The 27,592-nt window shown below is 37.1% G+C and overlaps 1 protein-coding gene across 2 annotated transcripts in view; it reads left to right on the plus strand.

The window, feature by feature from the left end:
* The first annotated feature begins 650 nt into the window (after window positions 1-650).
* Window positions 651-27,592, plus strand: part of LOC103033058 (gamma-aminobutyric acid receptor subunit alpha-2) — an 84,822-nt gene continuing 57,880 nt past the window's right edge. The window contains exons 1-4 of one of the 2 annotated variants that reach the window (XM_022683545.2): window positions 651-952; window positions 1,803-1,906; window positions 6,879-6,994; window positions 25,795-25,862. In XM_022683545.2, the coding sequence (XP_022539266.1) occupies window positions 1,836-1,906; window positions 6,879-6,994; window positions 25,795-25,862 (255 nt within the window). In that variant the 5' untranslated portion in view covers window positions 651-952; window positions 1,803-1,835. The remainder of the gene's footprint in view (window positions 953-1,802; window positions 1,907-6,878; window positions 6,995-25,794; window positions 25,863-27,592) is intronic. The other variant, XM_022683544.2, reaches the window with a different exon arrangement.

Genomic DNA, 27,592 nt, shown 5'->3' on the forward strand with positions numbered 1-27,592 from the left:
GGAATGTGGCATAAAACCTTTCTGAAGCACCACAAAGCTAGGATTCCTCCATGACAGAACCCCAAATGGGATGTATATATATATATATATATATACATATATATACACAGACTTTTTGTTATATAGAGCCATATCAAGCACATTCTGTTTAATTCTAAAGGCACTGTGTGTATAAACAGTGTTTTTCAATATATTATCTGTGCACCTTCAAAGTTCTTAGCACCTTGTTTTAAATGTCACAGCCTCCGGAATCCTACCAATGAGGTGTGGAGCTGCTTTAAGCTTATTTATGGTGTACAAATAGAAATTTATTTGCATGGGCAATGTTATACCCCTGTTATTAGCATTATAAACCTGTTGGGAGCATCGATTAAAAATGCTGTATTTAGGAATGCTGGGGACGAATGGATCCATGCTATTTTCCAAAAATTCGTACTTGTTATCCTGATTCATTATACATTTTACTCCGGATTTTTTTTTTTTTTTTTTTTGTATCCATTAAACAGCCTAGAAATAATGTGAGCGAGAGTGAAGAGAGAGAGCTCTGGAACCGGGCAGTCTTTAGGACCCTGCAGTCTTCCGTTCACATTTTCTTTGTAGTTTTTTTTTTTCTCTCTCCCACGAGCGAAAAATGTAAAGTGAGCGGTGTGTGTGCGCGCGCGCGTGTGTGTGTGATATTGTCGGCTTGGGCTGTCCGCGTGAGGAGGAGAGGTGGTGCCGCCGCGCGCTTCGTTACCGACACATTTCGTGCAACACTTTTGTGTTGAAGCGTCTCGCCGATGGGAATGTATTAACGGTCAATTACCGTCAAGTCCGCGCGGCTTTCAGTCCAGTTGTGGTGAGCGGCTGTGTGGATTGGTTTGGACTGGGAGGAACTTCACCAGTCACCAGTGCTCGGTGTTATACTGGCCGTGCTGGTGAGCGGAGGACGGACGCGCAGCTGGACCATCAGGTGGGTGTTTGGATAAAGAAATTACTAGGATGCGCGCGGGCGCTTCTGGGGCTGTTCGCGTGGTTACAAAGCGCTGAGCGCCCGCCGCGCGTCTTCACGCGCGCGCGTGGCTGTGGCGGAGCGTGGGGCTCGCGACGAAGAGGCACTTATGTACGATACTTCGCTTATTATTTTTATTATTTTGTTTGTCACGAGCCGGCGGCATCAGCAGCAGCGGGCACGCGCGGATTGTCATTCAGCGCAAATTCATTCAGCGCGTGCATGCGTGCGGCGTTCAATTCCGAGCCATTCCAAACAAGTGGGCTTTGTTGTGTTGGGAATATTAATGCAGTGTGTGTGTGGGTGCTTTCCTGGGCGCGTCGGTGTGCGTTAGGACTGTAAATAATGATTATTTTTCGGCTAGGTGATATTAATGAATATCAGCTAGACAAATTACGCTTATAGTTTTTTTTCCCCGATTATTCGATTAGTCAACGACTAGGCTATTTCTGCTATTTCCCCCAATCACTGCTTTAATCACACTGTGAGCATGGTCGTTACTACCTCACCTGCTCAAGTTTGCACACCTGTGAACATCACTCTGTTGTTTCCATATCATATATAGGCCTAAATAAATAATTACAGATGAAACTCGAATATAAATCGTGAACTTTAACTTAAGATTAATCGAATTTGCGTTGTGAACTGAGTGAGTGAGCAGACTCTTAAACCCTGCCCTGTGTAGTGAGATGCTGTAATAAATGAACGATTATTCGATTAATTATTCGATTCGTTGGCCGCTCCGTTATAATTGCGTTTGCGTTTGCGCTCGTGTTGCGTGTTGCTTTTAGCTGCTTTTGTTTGCTTTCAGCTGCTTTGTGTGTCCAGGTGTGACTGATCAGAGATGAGGGGAAGACTCTTCATATTCCACGCGCTGGCCGTCTGTATCATCTTAACGTTGTTTTGGCGCGCGAGGTAAGAATCCCAATGAGCATCACGTTTTTTTTTTGTTGGTGTCTTTCTTCTTTTGTTTGCTTTGACTGTTGATCTTGAACAGACATCATTTCCAAAGTCAGTAAAACCCTTTCTGAAACAGCTCTCTTCTATTAACGGCACGGAGGCGCTTCTCGTGCCAACTCGTAACCGCGCGTAACTGGTGTTTTGGAGCGCGTGCGGGCGCTCAGAGTAAAATATCTTAGCGATGGTGGTTCCTAACGTGGTAATATATTACTTATATAATTTAAAGGCGATGGGGTTTGGGGTATACAGTACGAGTTATACAGTAGAGTTGAATGTGCTTTAATTATATGAAGAGCACGTGTGGAGTGATATGGAGCGCATGGTAATGAGACGGTGTACACAGCTCCACAGCTCCATGTGGCGAGGATACGGGGATTACCAGCCCAGCTGCTGAAGGAACGAGCTGAATGTGGAATGTGAATTGTGGAGCCCTCTGGGTGGAACTGTAGTCTACTACCACCAAACATTTAGTCATTATCAACAGCTCCAGTTCCTCAGGCTTATGTTTATGTACCCTATCTTTTTTAAATGCAACTTCTTGAAAAAAATGGTAGTCTATTGGTATAGGTCAGCGCTTCTCAAACTGGAGGGCTGTAATGGGGTGTCAGGTGGGCCACAGAAAAATATCAGAAGTTATTTATGTTCCATATATAGTTGTCAGTAGGGGTGGGACAAAATGTAAATATCGCAATGTATCATATTGGTTTAGTTTGGGATACATTATCCATAAGTGGTCTAAACACTCCAATCCTGCCTTCACACTGGCAGACAACAAAGAGATAAATGACCATTCATTTCCTATAGGAGGATGTGATTTGTAGCCTAGCATAACAACAGAATGACAATGTACAAACACTGAGATGGAAAATCATTTTGATGCAATGAAAATTGCATTCTTAACCAACTGGCTAAACTAATTCTTCAGACCAATCACAGACACATTGGTCAGAGATCCCTGGCTTTTTCTCTGTGAGCTTTTAATATCATACTTCATTTATATACCAAGGCAGGGAGGACTATAACCGCTGTTTTAGCTTTTTTTCAGTTTTATATGTTGTATTTTTGCCCAATACAGGGGCAGTTTGGACAAAATTATTCATGGAAGAAAGTAGCTAATAGGGTAAACATGTGGTGAACAATATTGCTTGGATGTTAAATTCTGTAAAACTGACGCCAGTAAATACATAATTTTTCGAACTGCTGGTATAGGGTCATTGAAACGTTGCCAGCTGTTTTTTTGGTACCAGCAGGATGAGTGGTGGGGGTATGGTTGTGACTCGGATGTCCTTGAGCAAGGCAACCAACCTACAATTGCTCCCCAGGGACAATTCTGCCCATCTCTGTCCAATGCATTGCCACAAATAGGATAAATGTAACAATTTTACCTCAAAACAGCAGTCACTTTGATGCACCATGGGCTTGTAATAAGAAGAATGGCATGTCTATAATGGCCACTCGTGAACTTTAACACCAGCTACTGCACTATGTAATTTTGGTGGAGCATGACTGAATCAGTGCACAGGCTTTTTTCAGGTTTAATCTGTAAATTACATGAATATACTGTATATATAATAAATATAGCATGATTAACCAGATCTACTGTAGGCTAAATTAAATGATGAACTATATTTTCTGATGATATATGCTATTAACTGTCTTCTTAGATTTTCGAAAACATCTTGGCCTCATCAACAGTTCAATAAATCATTCTGGAAAAGTGTAACGAGTGAACTGTGACTCAGTGTTTGTGCCCCATTGCGTAAACTTGGTTTTGGAAACGTGCTGTGAATGCGCTGCGTGAAGGCTAAGATGTTCCTCCATCATCGCCTACATCAGAGTGCTCACTCGGGATTTGACTCAGGCATCAGATGCTTGCACGTGCTTCCCTCCTATGTGGGCTGGAGCTGGGCAGGATGTAGAGGAACAGAGGGAGGTTTTATCCGTGAGAGAAAGAGAGAAAAAGAGAGAGAGACATATGAAGAGATCCTTAGCAAGATGCTTCCCATGACTAGAGCATCTCAGCTCCTCTGGGTCTTCTCTGAGAAACCGTTTTTCATTTTGATTCAGCTTCCATCACACCTGAGCACTCTATTCACAATTATTCAGCTGATTTCATGGTTGGGATGTGTGGAGAAGTGGATTTAGAGCAGCTGGTTGTCATCGAATCAAGACCATGGTCATGTTTAAGAATGAGGATGAGAATTCTTCTTGCACATCAAAAATATAATTAAATAATATTATGTTAAGGATTTTTTTATTTTTGGTTTGGTTTGGTCTGTTAGGTACCTTTTTTGCAGGGCATCTCACTGTATGACATTATCACTATAAATTGCCATGGTAGCAATGATATCGCGATTCTGTGATTCTGTGATTCTGCGATGCTCAATACATTGCAATTCTCTACAACCCATAAAGCATCTGTTTTACTGAAGAAAATAACCTCCTAAATAAGCAAATACCAGGAATTATGGTTTACCCTATTAATCTACATCATTTACACACATGAATTGGCCACCACAGAGTCCAGACCTGAACCCTATTGATCAATCTTTGGGATGTGCTGGAGAAAGCTTTGCACAGTCGTCCAAATCTTCCATCATCAATAATATAAGATCATGGGGAAAAATTAACAACATGCAACTCTTGACAGAAATACAGCTCTGAAAAAAAGAGAGCATTTAAAAATGATGAGTTTCTTTGATTTTACCAAATTGAAACCCTCTGGAGAGGAAGATGGATGATCACAAGCCATCAAACCAAGCTGAACTGCTTGAATTTTTGCACCAGGAGTGGCATAAAGTTATCCAAAAGCAGTGTGTAAAACTGGTGGAGGAGAACATGCCAAGATGCATTAAAACTGATTAAAGGACAAGATTTATATTTGGAATTTGGAGGAAATTTTGTCTGTAGTTTATAGAATAAAACAACAATGTTCATTTTACTCAAACATATACCTATAAATAGCAAAATCAGAGAAACTGATTCAGAAACTGAAGTGGTCTCTTAAATTTGATCAGAGCTGTTAATGTTTTGAAAATAATGCCACAGCAAATGCATGCTGTAATCAAAGCTAGAGGCAATCCAACCAAATATTGAAGTGTGTAACCTTTTTTTGGCCAGGAAATATATATATATAATCTATTAAGTTGGGACCAGGATAAACACTGAAGTATACAGGAAGAGGGTCCTCAAAGTGTTTTTTATTTTTTATAAAGATATTTCCAGATCTTGTAATGTATGTAGAATGTTGTAATTGAATTGTTTAAAAAAACTAAAGAAAGAAGAACAATTCAATGCAAACAGGTGTGGTTTGCCACTTTCCCCTGCAGAAAGTTATTTATATGATTGCCACAAAGATCTTAGATGAATGTGGGAAGTTACCAATAGCAACCAGGAACCAGCACCTAAGAAAGCTCTTCAGGTTCTTTAAATATCCTGGTATCTTGGCAGTGTGGTGTGAAGCATACAGACTGTTCATGTAATAAAGGACATCAGCAGTCACTGACCAAGTGATTCAGATCAGCTCTCCAAATGTTGGCCTGAATGTTTATGCAAATTATGTTCTTGAGCCACATGTCACATGAAGTCCATTGTGTGGAGAGAAACACTTTGTGCTGAACGGAGGTGTGGGCATGCTCATGCTCTGTGAACAGGAGCTGAATTTAGATTTTATTTTCTTTTCCACTTGAAATGATGCAGCCTCTGCTGTCTGTTGCACCATTTAAGGTGGAATAGGATTTTTTTTTTATTATTGAGATGCAAAAGTAGCATTTTTTAAATAATTGTTATAAATAAAATGGCCATAAAATGATGGTAATATAGTTGTCATGGTGAGACAGGGCTCAAATATGCACAGTAAACTTATTTATTGACAAAAATAGCAGTACAGGGAGTAGTCAAAATGTTTAGGGTCAATACAGTCAGTATACAATAGCAATGGAGAGCAAACATACCATTAACAGGAAACAGAATCAGAGGAAAGGTCGAGAAAAAATAGGATCATACACTAGCAAACATATAAGAGCTTAGGCAGAAATTGATAAAAAAAAAAAAAAACGTGTTGTGCATGGAAAACCAGCAATACTCAGCAAGGTGTGTGTGGAAGGAGGGTGTATTTATATGGTTGTGGACAGGTGAATCCAATATTCTGGGGATTGACTTCCTGGAGATGCTGTGTGCAGTGACATGTGAACGTAGTCCAGAGACTGGAGATCGCAGTCAGAGCTGAGTGTGGGAAAGACAGGTGCGCTTTTCCTGCCAGTTGTGACAATAGAGTTTATCGTAATTTTGGGTCACTTGTGCCGCCATCTTGCCAGTGTTTTCTCAAAGCCCTTTGTACTTAGTGAGCCTTTGATAAATCTCTGTTTGAAGGTTCATTTAGTCACTAATTTTTTTTACATTGCATGATTCTTATTGTAAAGTGTTACCCATTTTTTTCTAAATTGTATTTTTTTGCTCTTTATTGTAAAACTCAAAGAGTATTTTTGTATAAAGGTTTATGTTTGGAGATTACTAGACTGTTTGTGATTTGTATATATTTCCTTCTATATGTAGAATTGATTTGGTTAATAATGAAATTCATAATTCTTCTAAATAATATAAATAAATAAATATGCATGGACTTGATATATTGCCCTTTCGTTCAGTCATAGGTTTTTTGTTACAATGCATTATCTTTATGTTGCGTTATTATTTTTAATACAAAATAAGGGTCTTGGTAAGTAACTGTTGTTTAAAAATGGACTTAAAATTTAATAGTTTTCTGTTTCTACTGAACATCAGAAATGGTTACACCTATTAAAAATTTCATCACCATTTTACCATTCTGAAATTGAAGTGATGTTCTTCTGTTTTAAGTTTATGAGGTCAGACTGTTTTATGCTGTTTTTTTAACATGCATGTTAACATAACTGCATTTGTCATGTAGGTCAGTAACTGCAGATACCACAACAGATGCCTTCAAAAACAACATCACCCTCTTCACACGCATCCTGGACCGGCTGCTGGATGGCTACGATAACCGGCTCAGACCTGGACTCGGAGGTGAGATTTCATTTGATATGAGGGATATCTAGGTGTGGCTTTTTACACCAGATCAGAAACAAAAACAGCTTCGGAAAGATAAGGTATAATTATATCCTCTTTTTTTATTATCCATTCAGTAGTGAATGGCGGTTGGGGAGTGCCACTCGGTTATACTCTGGGGTGCGTTCTGTTTCCTGTTCATAGCCAGGAGAAGAATAACTAAGACTCACAGAGCTCATAAATGGGTAACATAACCAGGAGTACATGGTTTATTGTTTCTTTTTTTGGTCTTGAGTAGGACGCATAGCAACTAGCATCATAGCAACAACGCAAGCTCGTCTGTCGGTTCACTTCAAATATAAATGTGCGCTTGTGTGAAATGAAGAACCCTTCATTTCGCCCCGACTCACTGCATTAAATCACTGCCAGGAGCAAACCATAACCCCGTTCTTTTATCAGCTTTTGTGTAATTGTACATACGACCTTGTTTAGCAGCATAGAATATATCACGCAACTCTTTTGACCTATTAGCTTCAACCAAACCAAGACACTTACTGACCCAACACTAACTTCCTCCTTAGTATGTGGGAATACAGAACATTGTAGCCAAACCAAGAGTAATTTGGGTCAAATTTAGTTGTACATTATTTGTGGGGATTCACTAGTTCTGGAAGGTTAATCAAATTAAATTGATTAATTGAATCGAACTGTTTTAATGCATTTTTTAAAAATTAAGGAAATCAAGATTGTATATGTAGAACCTGAGTAGATTTTTTTTTATTAAATCAGAGTGAAGTTTTATTGTGCTTGCATAAATTTGACTACATTAACAATAAAACAGTGTATATTTGATAGCATAAGTGGTGCTATTATTTGCTATTATATTGGCACATCTATAGCACTTTTTTTTTCAGTTGTTCTGAAAGAACATAAGGAACATAATCAAGAATTTCTTATATATTTGAAGAATATTAAAATACAAATATACAAAAATATTCCTTTTGTCTCAAGTAGCAAAAAGTAATATGAACATTATTTAAAAAAAGGCCCATAATGCATTGCATATTGTCTAGGCTTAGTTTGTACCAAAGGATAAATTAAATGCAGAACATTTATTGTTTTATTTTGCTTTTTAAAGAAAAAAGCAATAAAAAACTACAATTTAAATATGATTATTGGACACTGTACATTATAACATTACAGAGGACATACCAAAAAAGAAAAATATGACTTTAAATACATTAGTCATTGTTTGGTATGAAATATTCACTGATTTGTCCAAATGCAGTGTTTTTTAAAAATGTTTTTTTTTGCTATTTTCGGTTGAATAATTTTAATTGACAAATATTTATGACGTAATTATTTTACTTTTTTATTTCAAGCATAATTCTTCAGTTCTGTGCCTTATAATCCCAATAGCATATGGTTTTTAATGGTTTTTGGCTCACACTTGCAGATTAATATAATAATAATAATAATAATAATAATAATAATAATAATAATATATAGAACATTTACCTACATCTTTAAAGGCTAAAAATTGTAGAACCTCTGCATATGGGAACCATTTTTTAATTTCTTATATGTTCTGACCAAGAACAATTTATTAACCTTTTTTTTAAATAAGATTGTAGACATTTGATAGAGTTAACAAAGTTGGGAGTAATGAAGCGCAGACAATTTATTCAAATTTAATGGAACTCCAATCATAATTAGCAGCATAATTATATACTTTCCCACAGAACATTTTACATCTATCTGCCATATAAATATCCATTTTTTTTGTGCTATGGCAACAGCTGAGTTATAACTAGACAATGTCTGTGATTTGATTAAAAAAGCCATTCTAATAGACATTATTCAGCAATACAATCAATAAAATTACGAGTACTAGTACAGTATAAATCATATTTATATTATTTATTGTATATTTCGTTTTTTTTCCTAAATAACTGCCATTTGCTTCCATTTGTAATCAGTTTTTGTTGTGTTCTGTGGCTTTAACTTTACTTTTTAATATTTATGTTGAATTTGGTATTTGTAGCTACACTTTTACACAGTTTAGCAATACTACCTGAGAGGGAGTGAAATAATGTAAAATATACGCACTGGTGTACTGCGGTCGAAGATAAATAGACAGAAAACAATATCTTGAGGGTGTTTTTGCTAATATATTTCGCTTTGTTTTGTTTTAGTTTTCATGTATTTTCAAAGGCCATAGATTTCATGAGATCATTGTAATTCATTTTTGAGTATTTTACTCTCATTATTATGACAGTACTGCTTTGGTGTTAGATTATGTGTTTATGTGGGTGAGTATGTGGGGGAAGAGCTTTGATCAGAGTGCCATTATCATGCAATATTGGCACTCCAAAGCAATCATCTGTCAGCCAATCACATTGTGGTATCGGGAATAACTCCAGTATAATACACAATAAATTGTATTTGGTTTAAATTGTATGAAATTCCTTCAGAGTAAGAATTCTGATGGAATACTGAGAAATCCAATACAGTTATATGAACTGCAGAACCCAATCTAAATTTAACACTAGAGGATGTATGATGTATGTGCGCTCAGGTGTGTGCTGCCCTTTCCAAACTGAAGGTTAAGATATGTGGTTGTAAAATGCCACGCCTTAAATTGCAATCTGCTCAGGGCCGGCTCGCTCATGACAGCAATCAAAAGTAAGGCTTATTTTCATGGCCAGTGTCACCAACTGTAATCACTCATCCTCCAAAGGTTGCGTAAGCATGCGCGTAATGCTCTGGTCCAATTAATATAGTTAATGAATTTGCCTCACTGTTTAATAATTCATCGCTCAGACTCTCCAGTATGAATAAGAAAACATGCTCAAGAAAGTGTTTCAGATCTTAGTGACGCCATGATGCCGTACTCCATCTACTCCCGGTCCCCAGAGAAGAACTAGACCCCGGGCTAGAGGAGAGAATGGTGGGAGCTTGCTAGGTGCATTCGCTAATCCATGAAGCTTAAAAATCCTGAGAGAATATTGCAGAAAGAGAAATAAACAGAAAAATACTGTCTTACAGCTCAAGAAAGAGAAAAGGTTGACAGAATTGGGGTATGCTTAAACGTGACGTGCATATTGAAGTTTGTACTTTTAATAGATTTACTGCAGAGGCTGTGCATTAAAGAGAATGAATGAGAAGGGTCTCAATATGATGTATTTTTTTTTCTTTGTTTATTCTCTATTTTTACAATGAGATGTGGCTCATGACTATGGAAGTAATGAGCCAGAAGGTAACATAGACATGAAGGCACTCTGAAACCCTGGCATCCCTCCATTCCACCTTCCACAAACCTGAATTGGTAAAACATCACCAGCAACATTCCAGAGTACCCTGAAAGTACCTGGATCTGTAGTTTTTATCTATGAGCAACATTTTATTACCCAAAACTAAATGAAACAAATTATTTTTTTAGCTCGGATTTAAAATTTGACTCCCACATATTAACTGGAAGTTAAAGGCTATAGGAGAGAATGGTGGGAGCTTGCTAGGTGCATGCACTAATCCATGAATCTTAAAAATCCTGAGAGAATACTGCAGAAAGAGAAATAAACAGAAAAATACTGTCTTAAAGCTCAAGAAAGAGAAAAGTTTGACAGAATTGGGGTAAGCTTAAACGTGACGTGCATGTTTAAGTTTGCACTAATAGTAGATTTACTGCAGAGGCTATGCTTTAAAGAGAATGAACGAGGAGGATCTCAGTATGATACATTTTCTATGTTTATTTTCTGTTTTAACAATGAGATATTACATTTCCTTTACCCTACCAAACAATAACACCTACTTATCAGAAATTATAGAAATCAACAGTATCAGAGTGTGACTAATGACTCTAGAAATAGAGAGCCACAAGGTAACATAGACATGAGGGCACTCTGAAAGCCTGGCATCCCTCCATTCCACCTTCCACAAACCTGAAGATTAATGTACAAGCATTGGTAAAACAGAACCAGCAACCTCTCAGAGTACCCTGAAAGTACCTGGATCTGCAGTTTTTGTCTATGAGCAACATTTTATTACCCAAAACTTAATGAAACAACAAATGACTCCCACATATTAACTGAACGTTTATGTAGAAGATCTAGACCCCAGGCTATAGGAGAGAATGGTGGGAGCTTGCTAGGTTCATTCGCTAATCCATGAAGCTTAAAGATTCTAAGAGAATATTGCAGAAAAAGAAATAAACAGAAAAATACTCTAAAAGCTCAAGAAAGATAAAAGGTTGACAGAATTGGGGTTTGCACTAATAATAGAATAAAAAGAAGGATCTCAGTAGGATGTGTTTTTTCTTTGTTTATTCTGTATTTTTACAATGAGATATTACATGCCATAAGGAAATCAACATCAGCAATATCAGAGTGTGGCTAATGACCCTGGAAGCAGAGAGCCAGAAGGTAACATAGACATGAGGGCACTCTGAAACCCTGGCATCCCTTCCCTTCAACCCACCTACCACAAACCTGAGTGATAATATACAAGCATTGGGAAAACATCACCAGTAATATTTCAGATTACCCTGGAAATCCTTGGATCTGCAGCTTTTATCTGTGGGCAACCTTTTATTACCAAAAGCTAAACAAATATTAAAAAATTGACATATTATCAGGAAGTTTATTCCAAAGTTTGTAAAGCTTTAAAAGAAGCTAAAGTTTTTTTTTTTTTTGTATATAGGAAGCCATCGCTCTATAATATGAGTAATTTGATGGTCCGTAATAGGAGATAAGGTCTCGCAAATACTCAGGGATGAGCCTTTGTATGGCTTCATACGTCAATAATAGAATCCTTCAATCAATACATTATTAACCAAAAGCTAGTGCAGTGCTGATAGAATGGGGCTAATATGGTTTTGGTATTTCATGATTTTAGAAGAAGGACCCTGGTTGCAGCATTTCAAACTGGCTGAAGGGTACTTAGGTTCCTTCTGGAACATCCTGGTAATAGTGAATTGCAATAGTCTAGCCTTGAAGTAAAGAAGGCATGTATTACATGTACAAGTTTCTTCAGGTTCAGGTTAAAGAAAAGCTTAATAATATTAGCTTTGCTTGCTGATCAAAATAGTCAAATCAATTATGATACCAAGGTTTTTAGCAGCTGAACCAGGAATAACATACATAGCATCCCTTTTTTTTTTACTTAGATTACAAGATAACTCTGTTCAAGGTTATTTTTAATTTGTTTTTAAGCTCTTTCTTGGATTTAGACCTCCCTTCATATTACAGAGGAGCTTGAACCACATTCTTGTTCCAGGTCTCTGAGGTCATCAGATCCGTTCTTGGCTGATTGGATGATTGGAATTCAAAGGCAATTGGTTATTTGCAGTGGCAGGACTGAGGGTTAAGCAGGCTTTAAGGTTTAAACCCAGAAGGAAATGTCAAATTGCAATGCTATTCAGAAAAAAAGATTACAAGGGACAGGAAATTATAACAAATTTAGGCTGATATGAGTAATATTTATGGAGATACACGTACAGAAGTAGTGTGTAATGCATGTGTAATGCAACATGCCAGATGTATCTGCATGGACTTGTAATAATCTATCACATGTAGCTCAAATATTCATGCAGTTCCTGCAGATTTTGCAGTAGGGGTCGAGTGTTGATTGAGCGTATTTAATAACAACTCTGGTCTGGTGTAGAGTTTGAACCCAACCCGATGCCCGAGCCGAGAACTAGGCCAAAATTTCCCACCACTTTCTTTGGAGTCGGGCTCAAGCAAATGGACTGTGATGTAGGCGTTTGTTTTTTAAAGCTGTTTTTATTTTATATAAAGCATTATATTTATATATGTGGTGTGATAATCACATTATAGCAAATACACAAATCAAACTGTGTTTTAAAAAGAAGTTGCACAAGCTAAAGTGTTTAAATCACACAGCTCTACTTGTTACGCACTTGACTACAGCGCTGTGTGTAGCTGTTTTTAATAAACATTTTTCTTAAACAATAGGTCTATGCTTCTTCAGTGTTGCAATGTTAAGTAACATCATTCTGAACAGATTTTGCTCATTTTAACAGCCCAAAATGTTTTAAAAAGCTCAGTTTTAAAGCTCTTCTTACTAAAACAATGTGGGGTTTAAATCGGGCTTGGGCTCATAATGACAGTTTATGTCAGGGCAGAACGTGCACAGGCTCGGACAGGGTCGGGCTGGATTTTTGGGGCCCAATCTAAACTCTAATCCATGGAATAGTATCAGTCTTCAACGAAAGCTCTTGAAATAGCAGAAGTATGTGGGTGAGCATTGTCCTACTGGAACATCACACCAAAGGGTGTATTCAGAAAAGACAGAGCCACTGGTTGCAAGACCTTATTAAAGAAAAGTTGAGTTGCCTGTAATGAAGACTAAATGTGATCTAGCATCCAGTATGGCATGAAATTTGTACAATATGCCCACCCCTAAGTTTCATTCCTGTCAGTTGATTCCTTCTTCTCAGTGCAGCTACATGTTGATGCTGAGTGTAAATAACCACTTACTCACTTATTTACTTATTTACTTACTTCCCCACCCCCCTCTGAAATGAAACACTTACTTGGGCTGCTAAAGAGCTTTTTAGTTTATAGACTCATTGATCTTGGGGTCATGATGAGTACAGCCCAAAAGCACAATGGCATCACTTATTGATTCTTGTTAAACTGAAATCAATACCATTTTTTACAAGGAAATTAAACGGTAAATAGAAATGAATCCTTGCAACTGTGTCTCAGAGCTAATAAGATGTTAAAGCATATTTCAGTTATCATCATACCTGCATGGTGAAAATGAGAGGTCATTGAGATGAAAGGGTTTCACAATGCAAGGTTTCAGCGTGGGAGTGCATAGTACATTATGAATCACTACAGAGACACAGTACATTAAGATCTTAATGTTATACCAGGAATATGCATGCATTTATGAAGCTTTGTTTTCTTCGTGTTAGAACTTTTTGAATCTGTGACAGCAAATCCAACTAATCTGATGATTCAAAGATTATAACCACATCTATAAAGAGTATTTAAATTAAAGTAGTAGTATAACATTGCTCAGTTAGTTAGAGGGGTTCACAATAACTGGAAGAAAAGGGCAGTTTTGCTTGAACAAAAGCATTACAAACAACACACAAGAGGAGCTGCATCTGTGGTTGAAGTGCTAAATGTAAGACATCCACCCCAATATCATTTCATTACAAATTCGTGTATATAGAATAATCCAAAACCAAAACATCCTTTCCCAGAGATATACTTCAGTCATGAGGCTCCTGTAAAGCAGATGTTTTGTGTGCTTGGTTGTCTCGTAGTTTAGCTCTTATGCTAACATCTTAAATACTCACAAATATGTTATGCATCCACTACACTAGCGCTTTAAAGTCTAAAGTTTAAATTTCTCTACAGTACAGATGTCCTGGTGTTGGTTTCAGGCCTTCTTTGGAATGCAGTGAAAATAACACTGTTATGTTAAATTGCATTATTTTTTTTAAAGCTAGTTAGCTATGCTATAAATAGCTTAAGTATTAAATACTGTTGACATACTGTTGAAATGATGGGTTAGCATAGCTAGCAACAGTAGCCTACTTCAGACTGCATTGTCTTTGAATACAATACAGCCATAAACCATTAAATATGAAATTATCAGAAATGCTAACACAAAGACAGGAGAAAAAAAACTGCTAAATGTGGGCATGGCAAAAGAGGGTGGATATCTAAATAATAAATATAGAACAGAAGGCAAGAATCAAGGTTGTTGAACAAAACAAGGTCAAAATGAGAGAGTAACCCAGGCAATAAGAAAAAATGTGTAAAGAAAATGTTGTATGATGATAAACCATCAGTACTCTGCAAAAGACAGGTAGAACTGAGCCCCTTAAATAGGGCCAAACACAGCTGATTAGGATTCAGGTGATTTACTTCCTGGAGATGGTGTGAGCAGTCAGTGTCATTTGATTAGGAACCGGTGTGATGTCAGTGTGTGGTGCATTCTGGGCGATGTAGTTCAGAGACTGGAGATCACAGGCAGAGCGGAGTGTAGGAGAAACAGGAGCGCTTTCAGCACCAGGCGTGACACATATGTATGGTTTTGTATCATATTGCATTGTAACTTTATTTTGGATCATATACAAACCCCGCCCTGCTGTTTTTGTAGCTACCATAATATTTTATATTGCATCAAATTGTATTGTATTGTATCAGATCGCACCATAAGTATTACATCATAATGTATTATATCCTATTATATAATTTAAGATTCGTTAGAATTGTTAATCACAGTGTGTACTTAAACTCTATATAGGTTGGTGGATTTTTACTACTAACTCTAGGCAAGAGCATATGTTTAAATCTTTGGTTTATGACTTATTTCTGACCCCTTTTAGCACTTCTACATCTGTGTTATAGAAGTACAAAAGTTCAGCACATCAGCAGAAACTCTTGCACTAGTCACTGGGTGTTATTTTTATACACCTTTAACCTTCCAGAACTTTTTTATAGACATAATACAATACAGCAGCATAGACACTTTTGACACCCCATAATCACAGTCCATAAGCACCCACTCAATAGTGCTGCGTCTTGTTTTAATCCTGTCAGAGGCTCCGCCTGATTGACATCGGTACAGTTATCTCGGGGGCCGTTTCTCACTGTCTTAGGGGCCGGTTTATTGTCGTTGGGCCGAGGATTTAATGATCTAATAACAGGAACATTCAGGTGCAGCATAAGCAAGTCTCTGATTGTTATTTTGCCCCCTAAAGGGTTATTGATTGAGCTGAAGGTGAAATTGTACTTTTGTCGGCACTTGGGTGAGCATGGCTCAAAGAAGAACAGCATGATAAGCCCTTGGCGGGAGGTCTGCGCAGATGACAAAGCTGCCGAGCGCTAGAACAGACACTCTCTTTGCTGACGCAAATACGACCAAGCATATGTACACTTTCATATACAATAGCTCACTTGGCATCTCAGCATGGGAGCTGTGCAAGGCTCCGATGACGGCCAAGGCAGCACAGCTGAATGTCCCTGTGTGTTTTGCCTGGATTCTGCCAGTGAAAAAGACAGGAAGCATCCAGTGTTATGATAATGCTGAAATGTGTTGTTCTTTCTAAGCAAGACTTACCCTTTCTGTACGAGGGAAAATGTGCCCAGACTGGTAAAAAAAGGAGAATGGCAGATAGAGAGACAGGGAACACAAACACATACAGTAGTTACAGAATGAAAGGCAAAATGTGATACTTGTGGGAGAATGGAGAGTGGTGTCATTCGATAAAAAAATGTGAATGATTATTCACAAGAATATTCTGTGATTAACTGCAATTAATTGCACTTGTTCTTCTTGAGACGCAAGTTTTTATAGTGGATATTCAAATCCGATAAAAGAATGAATGTAAGAAATGTAAAATGCAATTATATTTATATTAGTAGTGTTAATTAAAATACTTGTATATACTAGAATTATACTTAAATAAAGCCATCAGGCATTGGAATAAAGAATGCCTGATACACTGGATAGAGGAAACATATTTTTTTAACTTTATTACAAACATCTCAGCTTGGTTGTAAGGATTTTTTAATTAGCTGACTATAAAACAGTGTTTTCACACCTGTAGTTGTTTTTTCTGGTCAGGATCAGTTGATGAATTAGAGCGTTTTGTCCCTCCTCTGTTTGGTTTGGTTTCACACAGGCAAAAACCTAAACGCACCAAAATGCACACCAACAAATGACGGGAGCACATTGTCTACTCTGATTGGTCAGAGCTGTCTGGTGTGGGAGCAAGAAAGTAGATATAGTGAGAAGATTCTGTTTTCCAGTGTGCAAATTTGTGCAGTGTGAAGCATTTAAACAGTGTTTTCAATAGGATGTGAGCAGTAAATGCAGCAAAGAACACGCTCTATTTACACAAGTGTGTAAATAGCATGGAGCAGCAGCAGAGACAGCATTTGTTTATCCTCAGCATTGATTGATAGTTTAGCCCAATTAAAGTATATGAAGTATATGTGATAGCTAGGTCGGAACCTAGTGATAGCAAGCGAACCGGTCCAGAAAAAAAAAAGTTGGGATTAAACTTGGTGCAGTGATTAATTGTGTTAAAAAATAATAATGCGTTATTGATTCCAAACAAATTGCATGTGTTAACTCTTTAACGTTGATAGCCCTAAAATATATACACACTGGTTAACAAAAGGAATAACTGCAAATCTGATTAAAGCAACTGGAAAACCCTTGCTTTGTGTGGATGAGCATTATCCTGCTGACAGAAAATGACAACCTTGTTTTTTAATCTATTATCCAGTGTCAACCAGAGGTTCTATTGCACATCTTTGCCATTTCCAGGAAGAGTCTTAGAAATAATCTTAATATCTCTCATCTATCATCTTTAGGTCCTTTTCTATCTCACCACTGTCATTGATTGCTTGCTCAAATAAGGCCCGAGTAGATTTCTTAAGTAATTACACATTTACACATTAAAGAATCAACTAGGTAGAATTATGGCACATTCATACCAAAAACATATAAAACACGTTAAAACAATTACCCTTTTGTGGACCTCTGCCTAACTGCCTGGTTACTGTAACTATAGCACACCATCGCGGCTAACAGCTAATTAACCTTTTATGGCTCTAGTCCAGATGCATCAAGCCTGTTCACATGAACTGACTGATTAAATAGCTTGATGTGGACAGATTTTATATCCCTTTTCTAATCATAAGATAAATTAATGAGTGAAGATTGTGATTTTTCATATTTTTTATCATGGTGTGTTCTTTACCACAATCAACATTATTACTTAACTGGCTCACTATATATCTGGAATGAATTATTTGAAATGAGCAAAGGATTAGTGAGTTGGGGTGTGCTGTCTGTAATGCTGAATGTTGCCATTGGAAACAAGTGATACTATTCTATACTCTGAGTTGGTTTAAAACAATGATGTTACACTATTATAATAGCATAATGCATGTTAATAAATGTTGTAATAAAAATAAAACAGTAATAATTGGGTGTTCACTAACATTTATGAAGCTACAAAAAAATTAAGAACCAGTCCTCTAAATGGTCATTGACAGTCATGTGACATCAGTATGTAACTGATCATTAAGTGGTACCTCGGGGGATGGCTTTGGGACGCCTACACCTGTATAACTTGTGAGGTGTTATCTTGTGAGTGAGCTTCAACACAGGCTTGCATGTTCATGGCATGACATGGCAATGTGAATTATTTCAATTTGAGCAAAGCGTCATTGTTAGAGCAAAATTAATGTAACAATCATTTTCCAAAGGTATAAAGGCATTTAACAGTCCTCAATCAGCAGTGTAACATGTGTACTGGGAATCCAACAGTGATAATTGGGGGTGGGTATTGTCAATGATAAATTTGTAGATAAATTACAATAAAAATTGTAGTTTAAATATGAAATGTTGTAATAATACAAGAAACGCTTAAACTTCCATTATTAAAATATTAGCAACAGTTACATTTGTCTTTTAATATCATTTAATGTAGCTTAGTTAATTGCAAAAGGTTTGGAACGGCCACTTGTTCTCAAATGTTTACATGTAGGTAAAATATAATCCAGAACATTAATGAGGCTTTTGAGCCATCGTTTTTAATAACTCTGTATGGACATATATACTGACATTTTTAGTTACATAAAACAAAAACATAACATGCTTCATACATTTCTTACTTATTTGCGAATAAAAAAGTGTGAAATTTACACAGACCCACTAGATCAGTAGTTTAGCGCGCCAGCCACTAACACGGGTAAAGGGGGATTAGCTTGCTCGGTGATTTGGCTAACACGCTAAGCTAACAGTGGATTCAGCCGGCCGGGTCTTGCTTTAAATAAAGCACAGGCGAAAATAACACTGGAAAACAACTTAAAACAGTGTTAAATGTACTAGTTTGATAGACACAGGCATCAATGAGTGAAAATACTCCCCGCAGTGCGACTCCTGTGCTCCAGCTCACCCCAGCCAGAGGTGCTCGCGAGGATGGGCAAAACTGATGGTTAAAACTGTATGGAAAATGCGCTATTTCTAAAGATCGATTCAGGTTTATATGAATCGATATACGATCAATCAAATGAAGATTTTTTTAAATCGAAGAATCGCTTTTTTAAACACACCCCTAGTGATAATAGTAGTTGGGCTTGGCAAAAGTCATGGGACACAATACTAGTTCCTGTCTCATGCCGTTTGCCATGTCAATGTATTGTAAGTTGGTTAAATAATCGGTAACACTTTATTTTAAGGAACACAAATTAGGCGCTTATTAATGTCTTATTATTTGCTTATTAAAGCCTTAATTAGACATTTGTAACAGAATTATTCACTACTTATTAGGCTTCATTCTGTGTAAGTGTTATTGGTGCTTAATTAGGGGTCTGTGATTGATTAAATATTTATTTAGTTCTTTTTAGTGTCTAATTATTGATGAACAGAACCTCACTTTAGAATATGGTGCACATCTTGGTCTATTAGTGACTTATTAACCCCTTATTAACTCAATAAACTCCAGCACAGCCATAACCTTGCCAAACTCACATAGATCAAACTGCGGCCAATTACACACTAATAACATGTAGAATTAGCTAATAGTTAATGCTTAATAATCTGCTTAACAGGGTGCTAACATAACTGTTTATTGTGCACTATAAGAACTAATACAGCCATTATTAATCATTTCCACTTAACAGACCCTGAATTAAGCACCAATAACACTTAATAAGTAAAGCCTAATAAGTAATGAATACATCATTTACAAATGTCTAATTAAGGCTTTATAATAAGCAAAGAAAAAGACATTAATAAGCGCCTAATTTGTGTTCCTTAAAATAAAGTCCTACCAAATTATACATTATTATACCCTGAGTCTTATAGATATAAATACATAACATTTTGTTCTGTTTTTGCTGTTTCACACCATGTGAAAATGTCAGTTGCAGTAGGTAAACACCAGGAAACAGAACCATTGGATGTATAGGTGAGAGGTGGGCAACCCCCCAGTTTCAGCCTCTCAGAGACAGTGGGCTAGATCGCAGGGTCAGCCGCTGAATATATGAACACATCTCATCTATAAGAGAGCAGTTCCAGAGCAGGGGAGCTCCCAGGAGAGCAGCCCCCCGTACCAACGAGCTCCACCTAGAAAAAGCCTCAATCTATAGTGCCCTCACTTTCTCCCAACCCCCCACCCCGCCCCCCACCGCTGCACTTTGGCTTTCCTCGCACGGCTCAGCCACTTAACATTCAGCCACACACACACCACAACTAACAACAGAATGGATCTGTCAGGCGTGCAGCAGGTGAAAACACGGACACGGCTGTGGAAAACCTGGATGAAGTAAATGCATCTCGATTGATTCTTGTCCAACAATGTGATTCAGTGGCGGAAAAAATGTAGGATGTTTTGAAATGCTAGAAATCAAGAAATCAAGAAATCAAGTTACGTTTTTTTCCCTGTTTCTTACATTAAATGTATTTTTAAAAATAAACATCTCTGGAAATAATGAAGAGACGATTTCATTTTCTGAATCAGTTCCTCTGATTTTGCTATTTATAAGTATATGTTTGAGTTAAATGGACATTGTTGTTTTATTCTATAAACTACAGACAACATTTCTTCCAAATTCCAAGTAAAAATATTGTTATTTAGAGCATTTATTTGCAGAAAATGAGAAATGGCTGAAATAACAAAAAAAGATGCAGAGCTTTCAGATCTCAAATAATGCAAAGAAAACAAGTTCATATTCATAAAGTTTTAAGAGTTCAGAAATCAATATTTGGTGTAAAAACCCTGGTTTTTAATCACAGTTTTCATGCGTCTTGGCATGTTCTCCTCCACCAGTCTTACACACTGCTTTTGGATAACTTTATGACACTCCTGGTGCACAAATTTAAGCACAAAATCAGCTTGGTTTGATGGCTGTGATCATCCATCTTCCTCTTGATTAAATTCTAGAGGTTTTCAATTTGGTAACATCAAAGAAAGTAAAGGGTACTAAAGGTTACTAAAAGAAAGGATTGATTCAGAAAAAATAAATTAAGTAAAGTTTAATAAAAGAAAGGATTGATTGAAGTTCAGTTCACTTATTTACTCTATGTAACATTTAAGTCTTAAAACCGAGTTGAAGTTATTTAAATTTATCTGAAATTAAAATTACTTAAAAAAAAGAAAATGTAGAAAGTTGCGAAACTTTTTTTTTTGTAAATTTTACTCATCACTTTTCAGTGCACAATGCCTCCACACATAGATTCTTTGTTGATCTCCACCAATAGAAAAGCAGTATTTGTAACCAAAGATGACTGGCTGCCATTCTGAGCCACTCCATGACAGTCTGGCACAACTACCCACCAAGTTTCGTTACTACCAGTTGATTCTTTCAGGGCACAGCTTGTTTTTTGGCGATGGGTGTATTACAGTGTGCTGATTTTGCATACTTTAGCACTGGCCGTGATCTTGGTTCAATAGTGGTCATTAATCTCATGCTTAGTTGACTTAAGTGCTGCAATAAGAGCGGGAAAAAAAGACTCAGCACAAAACGAATGATCCTGAGTACTTCCTGATGAATAATTGAGCAAGCTTTAATCATTTCGGTTACAGTCCTGCACGTAATGGCATATAAAGTAGAAAAGCTGGCACACTGCCCCTGTCTTGTTCAGCACCTGTACTGCAACTGAATCCTTTAGCATTAGCGATTAGAGATATGGATAAATATATAGTGTTTTTTGGTCCCTATAAATTGGATATTCTTAGCAACAGGACTGTCACATTCCTGCTCTTCAATGGTCAGGACCCCACAGGACCACCACAGAACAGCATATTAATATTTGGGTGGTGGGTCATTGTCAGCACTGCACACAGTAACAGTGACATGGTGGTGATCTGTGTGCTAGTGTGTGTGTTGTACTGGTAAGAGAGGATCAGACACAGCAGAGCGGCTGCAGTTTTTAAACCTGAAATACAGTAATTAGCCAGTAGCATCCTTTGGGCAGATTTAGAGCCTCTGTCTCATACATTACATCTACATCTACATTTAAAAACTCCAACAGCACTGCTGAGTCTGACTGCTGTTGGCTTTTTACTAGGCAGCTTCTTATTTAATTTTAATTTCCACCTTAAATGCAGCTGCTTGATTCTGGCACCAGTGTGTCCAATAGCAGAGCACTATTTAAGGTGGAATAGATATAAGAATAAGAATCCTACATCAAAACTACATCTACATCATCTCCTAACCTGCTAAAAATTCTTATAGTCGCATGGTTTACTTAAAACTTAAGACAAACCCAAGATGAGGGCAGAATTGGTATTGGAATAGTTCTTGTCACTGAATATAAAAGCAGTCAATTAATATTTGGAACTTTTTTTTCTTTGCTAAGGATCTATTTTGTCTATTTTGCCCACACTAAACAAAATGATGAGTAAAATTTACTTCGCAACTTTCTGCATTTGCTTTTTTTTAAGTAAATTTAATTTCAGATAAATTGAAGTAACTTCAACTCGGTTTCAAGACTTAAATGTTACATGGAGTAAATAAGTGAACTGAACTTCAGTCAATCCTTTCTTTTAGTAACCTTTACTTAATTTCTGCATACAATATTACCTAATTACAGTTACTTAATTTATACAATATTACTGAAATAATTTATGATACATAATATATTATAATTCCTGAAATGTAAATATTTTTAGTTAAAACACACATATTACACTGTCTCAACATATGAACAGCATGTAATACATTCTTTTTAGTATACATGTGTTGAGACAGTGAGAGTTACAAAATAAATCTTTAAGAATATGTAAATATTTAAATGTGTGTTTTAACTAAAATTATATATAATAATATTGTATAAATTAAGTCATTGTAATTAGGTAGTATTGTACGCAGAAATAAGTCTTGAAACCGAGTTGAAGTTACTTAAATTTATCTAAAATTAAATTAACTTAAAAAAAGCAAATGCAGAAAGTTGCAAAACTTTTTTTTCAGTGCAGGATGCAGCACAAATAGGAACACAAATAATTACATCATTTGTGTACAGCAGTTATAGTGTGTTTGTTCAGCACATTTCTCCTGTCTCCTGTTAAATGGTACACAGTATCTGTTTATTTAGATGTTGATTCTATATAATAAGGTCTAGACCCATCATTTTCTCATTTCATCCTTTGTATATATGTATGAGCTCTGTGTGTACACAGAATTTGACCTTGGAATCTCTCCCGCTGCGTTTCACCGCCTGTTTTTTAAAAGCACACCAATTCAAGAAAAGCATCTTGAGCAAAAGAAAAGGGGGAAGCATTGAGGCATCAAGGCCTTTGAAGGCTGCCTCTATTGCTCCCCCCAAGATGAATAAACCAACCTACATTACACATCTATTAATAAACCAGACCAGCATCCTGGGGCTCTGGATGCACTCTACAAATTTAAACAGTAAATTAGTGCCAATCCCTGCAGGGCACTTGCTTTGTATTTAAGCTTATATTTATTCCCATCAAGCATACCCAGTGCAATGTATTTATTTCACCACTACAGCCATTATTTTTATGGGTATGTGAAAGGCGTTTTATAAAGCACTGTCTTGTGTATTCCTTTTTACGAATGATGTAAATGCAGTAGAAATATTTCATCTTAATGATGTCAGATTTTAACATTGAAACATTGCTAAGCTAATTGCTAAATTGCTGTCAAATTATGATAGAACTTTCACTATTCTACTGTATCTATTGCTTGTATTTTATGTGCATGGTCATATATGTGAATTTCAGTATCACCTTTTTTATTCAATGTTTCATGACCACTATCTAACCACCTTTGATCCCTCAGAATTAAAAAGCCTCTGTTTTGATTGGTTGCTCTGTATTTAGCCTGTTTTATAGAGCAATTTGAGTTGACACACTACTGATAAATTCCACATAATTAAAGCAAACCAGACCAAGTATGGAAAATATCTAATAATCACAATGAGGTGTAAAAATCTTAAATAAATTGTGTTTTTCTTATTTCAAACATATATGCCAACAGGTGCATGTATTACAATAATTTAATACAATGAAAGTATTCAAGAAAACATTTGAGAAGCAAAGAAGGGAAGAGGATCTCGTGTCTTGTCATCAAATGCATGAGGAAATTACTGAAGTAAAAAATGTTGTTCAAAGAAAGATATGAAATATAATAGGTTTATACTATCTGTAATTAATTTAAAGTGAAAGTAAATGGAAGAAAATACTGCATTTTCATATGTACATAACTGCACATATTAAATAAGTTCAATTGGTATTTTTGGCAGTGTGGGCAGTGTGCCAAGTCCTGCTGAAAAATGAAATCTCCATAAAATTTGTCAGCAGAGGGAAGCATGAAGTGCTGTAATTCTTTTTGGAAACCACTTCGATATAACAGTGGACCAACACCAGCAGATGACATGTCTCTCCAAACCATCACTGATCATCAGTAAATTTTACATTTCATTTGGAAATCAAGTGACCAGAGTCTGGAGGAAGAGTGGAGAGACACACAGTCCAAGCTGCTTGAGGTCTAGTGTGAAGTTTCCACAATCAGTGATGATTTGGAGATCCATGTCATCTGCTGGTGTTGGCTCACTGTGTTATGGGGATTTCATTTTTCAGCAGGACTTGGCATACAATCTCATATAATCTTATCTCACTTTGTGAGATTTTGATTTTTGGGTTTTCCTTGGCTATAAAGCATAATCATCAACAATAAAAGAAATTAATGCTTAAAATAAGTAGACCACTCTGTGTGTAATACATATAAACAAACAGGAGTTGGACAATGAAACTGAAACACCTGTCATTTTAGTGTGGGAGGTTTCATGGCTAAATTGGAGCAGCCTGGTGGCCAATCTTCATTAATTGCACATTGCACCAGTAAGAGCAGAGTGTGAAGATTCAATTAGCAGGGTAAGAGCACAGTTTTGCTCAAAATATTGCAATGCACACAACATTATGGAGCATCGGTGACCAAGACAGCAAGTCTTTGTGAGGTATCAAGAGCCACGGTATCCAGGGTAATGTCAGCATACCACCAAGAAGTACCAACCACATCCAAAAGGATTAACTGTGGACACAAGAGGAAGCTGAATTACTGAAATAAAGTGACTTTTCAATTATGCAGTAGTACATATGAACAGTTTGGAACGGGAAATAACGTTAATAGTGTTTGCAGAATACATCCTACACAATGAACCTTATAACCTTATCCTTATAACTACTTCTTCTTGTGTAAAGATTAATAATTTTGATCTCCATTACTGACACTGTGGATGTATCAGTAATGAGGTGCCCCAGTTCACCTGATAGCATTTTATTTGGCACAATGGGCAATGCTTCAAGATCCTTGAGTGTTCCGGAGCACGGAGAACGGGGAGAATAGAAAGCGAGGAAGAGGCTTCTGAGTCAGCTGTGTGTGAGCAGAAGAAAAAGAGCGAGGGATAGAAGGAAGGACACACACAGCCAGACAGAAAGATAAAGGAAAGAGAGCTAGCTATTTAGTGACAGACGCAAAAATAGTAGAGAGTCTGCAAGAGTGCCGTTCAATGACAGAAGCACAAGGCAGAGCAGAACAGAAAGCACTGAGGTCTTCTTACAACGCTCCAACACGTCCATTCATCTCACACAGGAATATGAGCTGGGGGTGGAACGTGAAATCTGTTCCTGTTGGGGAACAACAGCGCTTTCAGAGCGTTTCTTGTTCGAGGCAGCAAAGCAGGAGATTTCTGACTGCGAAAAATGTGTTCTATAAAAGTTTAAAAGGATTTTCTCTTTTGTCTGTATTTTCTTTCTGCCTCTCCCCTCCCCTCCATCCCCTTTTACTTAGATCGAGTCACCACAGTCAAGACTGACATCTATGTCACCAGTTTTGGACCTGTTTCAGACACAGATATGGTGAGTACCCCCTGTTTTTATATATTACGTACGCTGGATTAGGAATGTGGTGTTAAAGTGTAAGTGTAAATTTAAGTATAAAGAGGTCAAAACAAGTCATTTAAAATCATTAAAGCAATGTTACCATAATGTCCTTATTATGTTCCTTAGTACATACATACTACACTTCCCATAATGCATCCCTGTATGAAAGCACAATCACCAGTCGCAGTTCCACCAATTATACTGATGCACAAGGGTTTTGTTTATTTGCAAAGGTTTTTGGTGTTCCAAATGGCCTTTTTGGTGCTGATCACAGAAATTACCTAAAAATCACATACACATAGAGTTTAGCCATTTTTGAGAAATGGAAAATTTTGTTTTAGATTCCGTTCATATTAAAGAAACGTTTGAGAACATGCTGTTTCTGTAGAACTACATTCAGTAGTCGACATACATTGGAACTTGCTGGATTGGACCTATAGCCAGTGTGCAATCACCACAGTAGGGATGTGAGACGAGGCCCGTAGCTGGTGTACTAATGTCGCAGTAGTGACGTTGGACAGAGCCTGTAGATGGTGTGCCAACACCACAGTAGTGATGTTGGACAGCAGCTGTTGTTGGTGTCCTAACACCACAGTAGTGATGTGAGATGAGGCATATAGTTTGTGTGCTAACATGTTGGGATGTTTGTGATCTTAGGGTAGTTACAATTCTACTGGGTCTTCAGCTTGGTTGAACCAAGTATTGTTGTTTTCTTTGCAAGTGTGAGAGTCAAGCAAGAGATAAAAACTGATTTCAGGGCACAAGAATGTTGCATGTGACCCATTGGTGGATCCAAAGAACATATTGCTTTCACCTTTTCACAACAAACTTTTTTTGCGCTAATGGAAAACTTTGTTAAGGCAGTGAACAAGCGAAGTGAGGCCTTTGCATTTCTGGCAGATGTTTCCAAGCACAAGTGATGGCAAGATAAAATAAGGTGTTTTTATTGGTCCACACTTCAGAGATGTGATTATGCAGGGTAAAAACATGTTGCATGGACAGCTTTCAAGAATGTCGTTTGTAACTTTCTAGGCAACTTTAAAACATCTGACCATGTCAGACAGGTTTGAAGTCTGCTTTAGGCATGCAAATCCATTTACAAATCCATGTCCTTCATTCCCACTTGGACATCTGCCCAAATGACCTATTGTAAGTTCATTTCATTTAACAGATATTTTCTTAGAATTGTATACAGCACCTTTAATTCTCTCGATTTTAGAAGAAATGTTGGGTGAGCATTATCATGCATAAGAAGGTGGGTGAACTGGGGTCATGAAGGGATGCACATGGTCAACAAATATATTTACATAGACAATAAATGATGAAAATAAATGATGAGAGCTTTTTATTCTTGACAGACATAAGTTGCAGCATTTGATGATCTTTAGCTGTTACCGCCTTTCCCGCCTCAAGGGCTACTGAATTGAATGTTGGTTTAATTCCTGTTATAGCCACCGTTGTGCATTTACCAAAGGTGGTATTATAAGCCTCCTAGGATGTATTCCAGAACATATGTAACACTGTGGATAGAGGAATGTTAAATGCCTATAACTGGAATGCTAGCCAGTGTTTAGCCTCACTTACGAGATAACACCTCACAATTTATATAGGTGTGGCCATTCCCAAGTCATCTGTTCCACTGCTTCAACAGCGCCAGTATATTTTACATTGTTAGCTGGACAGTTGGTGCCCTCCTCCCGCCTTTG

Source organism: Astyanax mexicanus, chromosome 10 (assembly GCF_023375975.1).
Source record: "Astyanax mexicanus isolate ESR-SI-001 chromosome 10, AstMex3_surface, whole genome shotgun sequence".
Classification (NCBI taxonomy): Eukaryota; Metazoa; Chordata; class Actinopteri; order Characiformes; family Acestrorhamphidae; genus Astyanax; species Astyanax mexicanus.